The sequence below is a fragment of the Mastigoproctus giganteus genome, chromosome 6 (assembly GCF_048544385.1).
Source record: "Mastigoproctus giganteus isolate SK-2022 chromosome 6, ASM4854438v1, whole genome shotgun sequence".
NCBI lineage: Eukaryota > Metazoa > Arthropoda > Arachnida > Uropygi > Thelyphonidae > Mastigoproctus > Mastigoproctus giganteus.
The window spans coordinates 233,150,850-233,164,626 of NC_143580.1; the positions used below are offsets into that span (position 1 = coordinate 233,150,850).

Below are 13,777 nucleotides of genomic sequence, written 5' to 3' on the forward strand. Positions count from 1 at the left end.
ATTAGAGCACAGACTAAAATAACCAGAATTGGGTGGGGGAGGGGAAATCACTTTTTTTTTTTTTTTTTTTTTTTTTAATGATGGTAGAAGATTAGACATGAAATAAACAACAGAATAAGTTAAGTAGAAAATTAAGAAAGCCAGTTACATTTATTTGGAACAAAAATGAGAAATCAGTCATTTGTAACACTTAATAAAGAAACTGATCAAAAATTAGAATTTTCAGATATGAGAATCAAGGGTATGGGAAGCAAATTAATATGGTATAAGCAGACAAATCATGGGATGCCTACCTAGTAACAGGTAGGCCCACCTTTCAACCAGATAAGGGCAGTCACACAGTGAGGCATTGAGTCCACTGCCGACCGGGCTAGCCGGGTGGATAAAGTGCCTGCCTGGCAACCCAAAGGTCGTGAGTTCGACTCCCATCTCGGGCTTGGATCAAAGTACTGCAAAAACCTTGGGAGGTGCATTATGGCCACAGAAGCGTATACAACTACCAAAAAAAAAAAAAAAATAGAGTCCACTAGTTCAAGAAAGCGTATTTCCATCCATGCTTGCTGCACGGCTGTCCATAATTCCGTCGCATTCCTGGGTGGAGGAACTGGTGGGTTTGTCTACTAGCAAGGGTGAGGTGGGGGGGGTGACAGCATCGCATTCCCCAGGAATCAGGTATCCCATGAATTCTGTCCTTTAGTGTACAAATGTGAGAATGGAGATTAGCTAAATACATATCCAAAGCAAAAATGAATGAAGGTGAATCAATGGTATCAAACAAGCATTTGGCTCACTATGGCTAAAGTTTTAACAGGAAATAGGATAGCGTGGAGGAAATTTGTGAATGGTAGACACATTCCAGGATTGATTTATTCTAGGGTACTGCACCTAGTACACTGGTCAACATTCAAAGATCCATGAAACAGAGAATAAAGAAAATCAAACAGCAGAGACTACAAAATCCTTCAAACAATTGAAATTAGTAAAATTGATGGATTCACATTTCAAGAGGACTATCCCAAGAAATGACTGCATGCTTTGTATGTGAACATTTCTGTGCTCCATGGAAGGAAACACAGAAATGCTACTTTCAAATATCAGAATATTCTGTAAACAAGTTCTTTAAAAATACAGTACAAAAAGGATCATGACTGTGATTGACATCAAAGGTGGGTCCCTCCATTCATGAGCAAATATTCATTTTCTTAATTTTCGTCCAAAACACTGTCGTTTGTTATGTTTGTTATTTGGTTTTTAGGAGCATTAGCAACTAAGGCCATATTGCTCCAGGGGATATGCGGTGGTCATTCCCTGACCTTTCCGCACCCTCTGTATTTGGTAGTCACAGGCTCGAACGCTGGTTTAATCAAGAAGCATGTGCTACGCACTGCTGCTCCTGCCCACCTGGCTACGAAGGCACCTCAAAACACTGTCATACAAAAATGATTCTGAAAGTATAAGGTATACTAAGTACACGTTAATACAACACTGGTAAAATTACTAGTTTTATTCATTTGTTAATACTGAATGTTTATTAGCAAAGGAACTAATAATTAGTGACCAATAAGAAATAAGCTTCCTCCACCAGTAACTCACTAAATCTATATATATTTTACAGCAAGTATAGAGAACGAGACCATGTAATACTGGCCACAATATGCATTAGTTGTCAGCATGCTATTTTTTAGGATTCAGAACGTGCATATGCACAAAGTGACCACTTTATTACAATATAAAAAGTAAGTAGGTCTCCCTTAGCTTCTAGAAGCTGGATTTCTCGTGGCATGGACTTATTGAGGTGTCAAAAGTGTGGCACAAACATGCTGGTCCATGTTGACTCAACTGTGTCCCACAGTTGTTGCAAATTGGATGGCTGAATCTGTAATGCAAAGAGCTCATTCCACCCATCCCACAGGTGCTCAAATGGATTCAGGTCTGGTGAATGGTTAGACATAGGCCAAACTGACTTGCATAATCCTGTTGAAAAACCCCATTTATGGATGAATACACTGCAGCCATGCCTGGTTTTAAACAATTTCCAGATAACCTGTAGTAGCAACCCATACTGTTGACACATTGCAGATGAGTCTACGGACTGTTTTTTTTTTTTTTTAAATGATATCATGGTTCTCCTATCAGCATGTTTCTGAGCACAATGTAACCATACCTTCACAGGAGTGGAACCCAGTTTTGTTGTTGGCTGCAATACTCCATCTGTGACACAGTACGATGAGTTGTGCATTTTGAAATGCCGCCAACTAACTGCAGCCTTTCTGTTATCCTACACAAGTTTTGTCAGCCTTCATTGGTCTCTTGCATCAATGAGCTGTTTTAGACTACAGGATTGTCTTTGGCTGATGGACCAATCTAGATACACCCAAGACCCAAACCTTCCATCTGGTGTTATATTAGGTTTCCTGTCAGCGTGAAACAGCAAAAATCTACATGTTCCTGAGGCTCATATAACCCATACTTCTTGTTTCTTGTTGACAAGGGTGGAACCCAGTTTTGTTGTTGTCTGCAATACCCCATCTGTGGCACAGTATGAGTTGTACATTCTGAAATGGTCCTATGGTTATCACTGTTGTACTGGTTGGTTATCTAACTGTAGCCTTTCTGTTACTCTACACAGGTCTTGTCAGCAGCCATTGGCCTCTTGCATCAAACTGTTTCAGACTACACGATTGCTTTTGGCTGATGGACCAATCTAGATACATCAAAAATATTTAAGGAAGAATTAGGCAAATTGTTATAAGAGATAGGCATAGACAGATGAGCTTTTTTTTTTTTTCTGATAAGCTTACATCCCTGAATCATTTGCTACTAATATAAAAAAAAAAAAAAATTTTCTGTTTATACTCTGGGACGACCAAACGGTCAGAGGAGTTTACAAGATAGACAGAATACAAGAAACAGCACCATATTCAGCAGTCACGGGCTTGAACCCTGGTCACTCAAGGCACGTGTACTTATGCACCCAAGCGCCTGACCACTAGGCTACGGCGGCTAAGACAGTCATGTATGGTGCAGACTACCATGCCACATTCTCACACTGAACTGATCGTTATGTATCTGTTCATCTGCTTTATATTGCACGGTATGAATAAGTGATGATGTTACTAAAGGAGAATTCCATTTCATGAAATGGTATGCCTGATAAAGTGGCCCTCAATGCATAAGATATGTATGAATAAATAACTGAAGTAATACTTTTAGTACAATTCTATGATAAGAATGGCATGAATTATTAGTTATTTTAAACATTAGGTTAGTGAGAGTAATGAATCCTGTGCAACTACTATGCTGATATCTGAGTTTGTTTAAAAAAACCTAGATATCACATGCAAAGTAGTCAAATTAGAATGCCATTAGATCACAAACAATACACTAACAGTCGGTCAGTCAGCCTGTTTCTCAAACTGCACTGTTAAAAGTTAATAATCCTGCCAAATGAATTAGTAACAAATATGATAATGAAACATTACAGTTGATTATGTCCATTATTTATTATCATAATATTAAGATATTTCATTTTCTCACTGTCTTTAACCAACTAAATGTAAATTTTCATATTTTCTCTTCATCACATGCCACAGAATTAAAATAAATTTACCTGACTACTCTTGGCTCAAAGTATAGCTGTTGCCATGAACGGCAAAGATAGCGAGAATGATCCACAGCTTTTATCCAGTCTTTCTGATCAACTGATACTTCAATATAATAAGAATAGGATCTACATAATAACCAATAAAATTTGTATTTCAGACTATTATAGTCAAGGTATGAATAATAACTGGGCATAGTTTGATTAGTATAAAAATCAGTCAATTTAATATTCTTTAATAAAATGATAATTATATTTTAACATAAATACCAAAAGACTGCAATATTTACTAGCTTACAAAATTATTATTATACAAAACCATTGTGAAATTAGCACCTCAATTTTGGCACACAACCATTTACTACTAGTGAATTTATTTCAGAACCTTTAAACTTTTCATTGCACTCTTTTTCTATATCATAATAAACAAGTTTTCTGTTTATACTCTGGGATGACCACATGGTCAGAGGAGGTCAAAGTACAGAGAATACAAGAAACAGCACTGTATAACATCCACATATTGAAATCAGCTTTGAGTGACAAGATACCCCCAGTCACTCAAGGCACTTGCACTTTCAAACTCCACTGGTTCCTTATACCGTGGCTTAAGGATTAAACCATGTATAAAAGTTTTTATATATATCATGTCTCCAGTCATTTACTGGCAGCATCTCATTTTTTACATTTAGCATTAGCATTAGTAGAGGCATTTGATGCAAGAAAGCAAGCTTATGCAGCATCAGCCAAAAAAAAAAAAAAAAACCCACTTCCATTTCACCCCTCTGTTCGTTCAAAATACCTGTCCAGCTGAGCCTTAAACTTATTTAGGCTATCAACCTCAACCACAAGGGATGGAAGTCTGTTCCACCAACCAACCACCCGCTGGCTAAAGGCAAATTTCCGCACGTCTATCCTACATCTGTCTTTCCTCAATTGGAATTTATGCCCTCTCAGGTGATTTTTCTGAGCTAGAAGGAAGAATCCCATCAGCATTGAGCATGCTTAAACCATTCAAGGCTTTATACACCTCTATCAGATCACCTCGCTGGTGCCTAGTCTCCAGACACTGTAATTTGCAAAACTTAAGCCTTTCTTCGTAAGAGCACCACTTTGTTCCATTCACTAATCTTGTTGCCCTTCTCTGTACTCGTTCCAGCAGCTCTACATCCTTCTTGAAATGAGGCCTCCAGACCTGTATACAGTACTCTAGGTGTGGCCTGACCATCGCCTTATACAATGGAATAATCACCTCCTTATCCCTCCTGGAAAAATTCCTGTATATCATTGACAATACTCCATGAGCTACTCTTGCAGCCCTTCTGCACTGCTCAGAGAACTTCATATCTGCCTGCACAACCACCCCCCAAGTCACTTTCATTCTCTACCACTGTCAGTGTAGTACCACAGAGTTGATACGTTGCTCTGGGGTTGCTGTTTCCCATGTGTAGTACTTTACATTTATCAATGTTAAACTTCATTTGCCACCTCTCAGCCCATCTGCTCAACCTTTCCAGATCCTGTTGCAGCAGCATAGTGTCAGTAGTGTCCTTGACAACCCTGCCAACCTTTGTATCGTCTGCAAACTTGGACATTAAGCCCGATATACCATCATCAATATCATTTATAAATACAGAAAACAATAATGGACCCAACACTGAGCCCTGAGGGACTCCACTAATAACATCAGTCCACGATGAGCAGTGTCCATTGATTACCACTCTCTGTCTTCTCCACCTCAACCACCCCTTTATCCATAGCAGCAATTTGCCTCCAATGTCACACTGCTCCAATTTGTGTAGCAGTCTTCCATGTGCAACAGTATCAAAAGCCTTTCTAAGATCCAAGTATATAATATCAAAGTTATTCCCTGCATCCAGTTCTTTTGTGACTGCATCATAGTATCCAATCAAGTTGGTCAGGCAAGACTTCCCCTTAACAAAACCATGCTGTGTCTGAGCTATAACTGAAGTCTTGTCTAAATGATCCTGCAGTGCTTCTTTAACCAGTGCCTCCATTAATTTTCCTGGAACAGAAGTTAAGCTCACAGGTCTATAATTACTTGTGTCAGCCTTTGATCCTCCTTTGTGAATTGGGGTCACATTTGCACATTTTCAGTCTATGGGTACCTCCCCTGAGTCCAAGGAAGCTCTCATAATTATGGCTAAGGGTTTGCTTACTTCCTTTGCTGCCTCGTTTAATATAACTGGATAGATCCCATCCACCCCGGGTGCCTTTCTTGTGTTTATCTTCAAGAGTTTCTCCTCCACTTTACTCCCAGTTATTTCAAGATTCTGTAGCTTACTGCTAGAGTTGAATACACCTCTGGCATTCCCCTCGCTGAATAACTCCTCATGTGTGAATGTTGATGCAAAATATTCATTTAGTTTGTTAGCTACCTGAGCAGGATCATCAACACTTGACCCATCAATATCAAGTGGACCAATCTGATTCACCCCCTTCCTTCTAGAGTTTACATAAGTAAAGAACTCTTTGCTGTTTTTCTTTGCATCCCTTGCCAAGGATTTCTTGTAATCTGCCTTCACCTGCCTAACCTCCTTTGTAACTTGGTTGCATATCAACTTGTATCTATCATAGGCTTCTGTGTCATGTGTTAATTTGTATGTATCCCATGCATTTTTCTTCTCTGCCATATGCCTCATTAGTTCATCCGACATCCATTTTGGCCTAAACCTTGAACAATATTTCTTAGTTGGTATGTAAAGCCTAGTAGCTTCCAAGATAAGTTCTTTGAATGCTTCCCATTTTGAATTTGCTGTTGGTAACATCATCAGTTGGTCCCACTGTATAGAATTTAAATACTGTCTCAGTCCATCGTAGTCGCCTTTACGGAAGCAATAACCCTTCCCTTTACCCCTAATGGTAGTTACCTCTTTGAGTAAATCCCACTTCAGCACACTGTGATCACTGCCACCTAGTGGTTCATTTATCTGCAGATTCTTAATGCATGAAGAATCACTGCTGATAATCAAATCAAGAGTATTACTCCCTCTAGTTGCCTCCCGAACATGCTGATGTAGAAAACAATCATCCAATAAATCCACAAAAGTCCTGCTAGTGTGTGAGTAACCAGCCCCCAAATTCCAGTCAATATCTGGGAAATTAAAATCTCCCATTATAAGACACTCTGATTTACTGGCCCACTATTTCCCTGTACAGTTCCTTATTATACTCATCAGAGTCATTAGGCCTATAGCACACTCCTACTCTCAATTTTGATCTCCCAATGTTTATGTCACACCAAACTGACTCCACACTGCACTGTCCAGCGATGTCGACTGGCTTCACTTCCTTGGTTTTTATGTGTTTCTTAACTAATAACATAACCCCTCCTCCCTTCCTATCCTTTCTGTAGACGTTGTACTCCCCAAATTGCAGTTCTGCATCCCTTATATCTGTGTGACACCACGTCTCTGATATCCCAACAATATCTGCCTTCGATGTTTTGAGCAATACCTCAAATTCATCAAATTTATTTACTAAACTCCTAGCATTGGTGTACACGCAAGTATACCTGCACCTGTTTCTATTCTTAGCTACCCTAACACAACCCATGTGTTTACTTGTACCGCAATGGCTCCCAGCAGTCTCTGAAATACCATGCATCTTGTTTTTCAGGCTTCTGCTCATTCTAATAGAAGCAGTGCAAGAATCTCTTTCACCTCTGCCAGTGGCTACTGTCAATCTATTGGTCTTTGTCTCCCCCCAAGCTAGCAGTTTTCCGACCCACCTAACACTGCCTCGATAGCATCAGCAAATATTCTTGCACCCTTTCTATTTAAGTGTATCCCATCCCTGTAGAAGCAATCTCTCCTGTTAACAAGTACTGTCCAGGCTGAAAAAAATTCTACCCCTTGAGCCTTGCACAATCTTTCCAGGGCCGAATTGATCGACAAGGCTCTCATCATATACTCCCTCCTATCGTGTCTGGGCAGAATTGCAGACACTTTCAAATTCAACCCTAATTCTCGGCTTTTGTTCAACAGTGACCTGTATTTGTTAAGTAATTCTGCCGGTCTTCTACTCTTAATATTATTAGTGCCAACGTGTACAACTATATCACCTTTTGTGCCCTTAAAAGATGATATTCGCTCTACAACGTCATCAACCTTTGCCCCTGGCAGAAATTTATCCTAAACCTGTAACTGTGTGGTATAGCATTGAAGTTGGTCACTCAAGGCACGTGTAATTTCTGAACCCTTGTGCTAGACCACTCTGCTATGGCAGCCTCCGTATTCATAATACAGTCAGTCCTCGTATAGCACGATAGTTGTGTTCCTAGAAACCCTCGTGCAATGCAAAATCGTGCAATATAAACAGGCCCTATGGGAAAAATAGGGTTAGGTGCGGACCACCCAAGATTGAACACATTTGAAACCAAAACATTACCAAACACAATAAATAATCGTAATAAAATACTTGCATATTTTATTACAACTATTACATAATAAAATATTGCTAATGAATTTGCTTCTATTGTAAGCAAACTTGTTTTTTTGTTTGATTTTCTATCCAAACAGATGACAGCTGTTCCATCTCTTCCAATTCTTTGTCTTAATCTAATCGATTTTAATTACACTTTGAGTTGTTCCTGCAATGAAAGTTTTTTTATTTTCTCTGCATTCTTTCTAATTCTCGGCATTGCCTCATTTAGGCCTGTAGCACGTGCAATATCACATGGTCTTTCATTTCACTCAAAGCGTTTCACAATTTCATATTTTTTCTCTATCGACAGAGGTGGACTGGCCATAAGCCTTACTGGGGAAACCCCGGTGGGCTGGAGTCCGGTGTGATTTTGACCATAAATGCTAGTATGAGGCCACTACAAAAATTTTTCTGGGTAAGAATTTTTGACCCAGTCCACTTCTGTTTATTGATATTGCTTTTCTTTTTCCCTGAATCTGTATGTGTCCTCACCAGGACACTTCCTTTTCACACCTTTTAAGTATTTTACTCATTTTTAGGGAATAAAGCACAATTACAAAATGAGGAGGCATGCTTGACACACAAACAAAGCTGCATGCATGTAGCAACTGAATAAACAACACCATAAAGGCAGAGAGAGACTATTAACACCTCACATTTTACTAAAGCACATTTCTGGGGGTTACTACCATAAAACAAAAACAATTTCCAGTTGCATTTCTGCTAGTGGAATCTGTTATAAACTGGTAGTAAACTATCTAATTGCATTTGCGATAATACCGATAGCTGGAATTGTGTGGGTTTTTACTTTATTATGGTGAAATGTGTTTCCCCTTCACTGATATAAAAACCAAATACATTTTCAGAATCTTCTCTTCATTCCTATCGTGTTGCATTCAGTTGGGGGTGATTCCAGGCTCGACTGCCATTTCTTGTAAACACAAAGGCGAATTCGGTTCGTGTTATATACGATATCGTTCCCCTATTTATAAATCGTGTATGATCGAATTCGTGTAGTGTAAACACATGTTATACGAGGACTGACTGTATTTCCATATTTTATAACCCTGTTCCATATCATAATTTGATAATAGACTTGAAATGTTTTGTGTTGAAGAAAATTTTGAATAAACTGCAGTAATCCTAGGAAATAAGTTCCTTGCAATATTCCACATTACAGGTAGTGTTAAAAACCCCTTTCAATATCGAGACTTACCAGTCTAAGATGCTCACTTTTGAGAGAAGCATTGCAGGCATTAATCTTGCTTTGACTATGAGATCCAAAGTGGTCCATTTTATTGGAATCCAAAATTGTCATTTAATCGTGCTACAGTTTCAAGTGCCCAGGTAAGTCCCAGTGTATCATTCATTCTAACATTTTACTTAGGCAGCTGGTCAGGGAGATTGGCAGGTAATTTCATGGGAGAAACTGGTCTTTTCCTGGTCTAGGAAAGGCAAAAATAATGGAGTGATGCCAGGAAGAGAGATATGTACCTCTAAGAAAAATGTGGTTATAGAATGTTAACAGTAGATTTAAGGCTGTGCTGCTTATTTCAGAATTACATAAAAGATTCCATCGGGTCACAGCTGCATGATCTATTTGGTGCTGCTTGAAGTTCAAGTGGATTAAAAGTCTGATTGTAGGCAAAATGTGAGTAGAATGGAAATTTATCTTGTACATTGTGGCAGATGTTTGAGAGGGAGTGTCTGTAAGAACATTAGCCATTTCTTGGAGCAGAAATTAGTAGATATTTACCATTTAGTTGTCAAATTTTTATTAAAGAAAATTCTACTGCTAGTATCCTTTGTGACAGTGGAGGGGAACTGTATCCATGAGTCTTTTTTGGCTTTTCTTCTAACTTGTGCTTTTTCTTTAAATCTTTCATATAGAATAAGGTTGTTGATGGTTGGAAACCTATAGAACAGGTTCTAAGCATTTCCCCCCCTTTTAACTTTTGTACAAGATTCATTCCAAGAGTGTTTTTTTTTGTGTGTTTAAATGCAGAAGACAGGTATTGCTTCAGAAGCTGCAATTTACTCGGTAATGTGTTCAAATGTTATCAATGGGCTGTAGTCTATAACCTGGCTATCAGAGGAAATATAGGCCAAATACTTTCCCCAGTGTGCTTCAGATAATCTCCATTTTATCCAATGATCAAGTATGGAGTTTGTAGTGTTCAAATTCTTCACACAATTGGGAAATGATCACTATTGAAAGGTTGTTTAAAACTGTTCACTCTATATTGGGAAAGAATATGGGAGTATAGATAAGTCAATTGCTGATATGAATCCTGTGGGGGGGTAAGTACTGTTACTAGTGTCCTCTAATGTCCATGTGGGCAGATCACCCTAGTGGATGATGTGCACTGAAGTCACCAAGGAGACAAAAGGGTGGTGGTATTTTTTTATTTATTTATTTTTTTACTTAGATCTAGTTCTTTCAATGTGTAGATGTTGAATGGAAGGTACAGTGGGACTAGTTATCATTTGTCCCATTTCTGCACACACACACACACACACACACACACCAACAACTTCTAAGTGGTATGAAGCAGAATGTTTCAAGAAAGCATTTTACTGTAAACCAAAATTGCAATGCTTCCATGTGCAGAAATTGTTTGCAACTACAAACAAAAGACTACAGAATTATATTGGTAGATTAAATCGTAGATATAATTGGTATTGCTGTGTAAACCTCTGCAATTCTATTTACAACATGCTGCATTGTAAGTTGGTTTTGAAGAGGGAATGATAGTTTTTCTTGTGAGTGGCTTGTTTTTGACAGTTGTATTGGTTTAATCATTTATAGGGAAAAAAAAAAAGTTTGTCCAAAATCTGTACTATCTTCTACATTACCGGTTCCAACAGATGAGAATCTGGTCTCCAAGTCATCTTCTACATGCAAATTAAGTACTGTTTACTCTTGTCTGATTATATCTTCAGTGTTCATGCTATTTGAGTTTGATAGCATTAATCCACTGGAATACTGCTTTTGTGATCTCCAGTATTTTATCGCTTGGCGTGATTTTAGAAGCAATTGTGATAAGGGTAATATTCATTAAGGAATATGATGATAGAAATCAAGCTTATATAGCATCGCCAAAAAAAAAAAAAAAAAAACCCTTCTCATTTCACCCATCCACTTGCTCCAAGTCTTTGTCTAGTTCTGCCTTGAATCTATATAAGCTATCAATTTCTACAATGACAGATGGAAATTTGTTCCAGCAATCACCTACCCGCTGGCTAAAGGCATACTTCCGCACATCTATCCTACAACCGTCTTTCCTCAATTTGAATTTATGCCCCTCTCAGGCGATTATTCTGAGCAAGAGGAAAAATCCCATCACCACTGAGCATGCTCAAACCATTCAAGGCTTTATACACCTCAATCAGATCACCTCGCAAGTCCCTAGGCTATAGACACTAATTTGCAAAACTTAAGCCTTTCTTCATAAGAGCAACCCTTTGTTCCATTCACTAATCTTGTTGCCCTTCTCTGTACTTGTTACAGCAGCTCTACATCCTTCCTAAAATGTAGTAGTAGTAGTGGCATGTGATGCAAGAAAACAAGTGTATGAGCTTATGCAGCATCAGCAAAAAAAAAAAAAAAAAAAAAAAATCACACCATTGCCTCCAAATGCTTGTCCAGTTCCTCCTTAAATTTATTCAACCTATCAACTTCCACAATGACAGATGGAAGTTTGTTCCAGCAATTAACCACCTGCTGGCTAAAGGCAAATTTCCACACATCTATTCTACATCTGTCTTTTCTTAATTTGAATTTATGCCCCCTTAGGTTCATAATCTGAACAAGTGGAAGGATCCCATCAGAATTCAGCGTGCTCAACCCATTCAAGGCCTTATATACCTCAATCAGATCGCCGCACAGGTGCCTAGTCTCCAGCCACTGCAATTTGCAGAACTTAAGCCTCTCTTGGTAAGAGGATCCCTCTATTCCCCTCACCAATCTTGTTGCCCTTCTCTGTACACGCTCAAGTAAATCTACATCCTTCCTAAAATGAGGCCTCCAGACCTGTACGCAGTACTCAAGGCGTGGCCTGACCATTGCCTTATACAGAGGGATAATCACCTCCTTTTCCCTCCTAGCAAAATTCCTATATATCATTGACAAAACCCCATGACCTGCCCTGGCAGCATGTCTGCATTGCTCAGAAAACTTCATATCTGACTGCACAATTACTCCCAGGTCTTTTCCACTTTCTACGACCTTAAGTGTAGTACCACACAGTTGGTACGTTTCTCTGGGGTTACTTCTACCCATATGCAGTACTTTGCATTTGTCAAGGTTAAACTTCACTTGCCACTTCTTAGCCCATCTGCCCAAATTATCTAGATCCTGTTGCAGTAGCACACTGCCATTACTGTCATTAACAACCCTGCCAACCTTTGTATCATCTGCAAACTTCGACACTATGCCTGATATACCTTCATCAATATCATTGATAAATATACAAAACACCAGTGGACCTAACACCGAATCCTGTGGGACTCCACTAATAACATTAGTCCACGAAGAGCAGCACCCATTGATTACCACCCTCTGTCTTCTCCCACTTAACCATCCTTTTATCCATTGTAGCAACTTACCCTTAATACCATTCTGCTCCAAATTGTACAATAGTCTTCCATGCGCAACAGTGTCAAAAGCTTTCCTGAAATCCAAATATATGATATCAAAATTATTTTTTGCATCCAGTTCCTTTGTAACCACATCATAATATCCTATCAAATTTGTCAGACAAGACTTTCCCTTAAAAAACCTTGCTGTGTCTGAATTATTGCTGTAGTCTTGTCTAGATGATCCTGCAATGCATCTTTAACCAGTGACTCCATTATTTTATCCGGAACAGAAGTTAAACTAACTGGTCTGTAATTACTCGTGTCACCCTTCGATCCCCCTTTGTGAATTGGGGATACATTTGCATATCTCCAGTCCGTGGGAACCTCCCCTGAGTCCAAGGACGCTCTCATAATTATGGCTAAGGGTTTGCTTAGTTGCTTTGCTGCCTCCTTTAATATAACTGGATAGATCCCATCCACCCCAGGTGCTTTTCTTATGTTTAACTTCAACAATTTCTCCTCCACTTTGCTTTCAGTTATTCCAAAATCATTTTAAGTATTCTGCTACAATTTGATAACCTTCTGCCATTTTCAAACCTTAATTCCTCATGTCTGAATGTAGATGCAAAATACTCATTCAGTTTGTTTGCTATCTGAGCAGGATCATCAACAGTCGAACCATCAATATCAAGTGGACCAATCAGATTCATCCCCCTCCTTTTAGAGTTTATATAAGTAAAGAAATCCTTGCTGTTTTTCTTAGCATCTTCTGCCAAAGATTTTTTGTAATCTGCCTTCACCTGCCTAACCTCCTTTGTGACCTGATTACAGACTAGCTTATATCTGCCATAGGCTTCTGAGTCGCTTGATAATTTATATGCATCCCATGCATTTTTCTTCTCTGTCATGAGTCTTATTAGTTCATTTGACAATCATTTAGGCCTAAACCTTGAACAATATTTCTTAATAGGTATGAAACTTTTAGTAGCTTCCACGATTAATTCCTTGAATGCTTCCCACTTAGAATTTACTGTTGATAACATCGTCAGTTGATCCCACTGTACAGAATTTAAAATTGTCTGAGACCACTGTACTCACCTTTATGGAAGCAAAAACCCTTTCCTTTACCCCTGATGGTAATTATACCTTTAA

General features: G+C 38.8%; 1 protein-coding gene across 1 annotated transcript in view; it reads right to left on the reverse strand.

The window, feature by feature from the left end:
- Positions 1–13,777, reverse strand: part of LOC150085089 (BTB/POZ domain-containing protein 9-like) — a 218,737-nt gene that overhangs the window by 46,075 nt on the left and 158,885 nt on the right. The window contains exon 8 of the mRNA XM_090375766.1: positions 3,611–3,730. Coding sequence (XP_090231892.1) covers positions 3,611–3,730 — 120 coding nt within the window. The remainder of the gene's footprint in view (positions 1–3,610; positions 3,731–13,777) is intronic.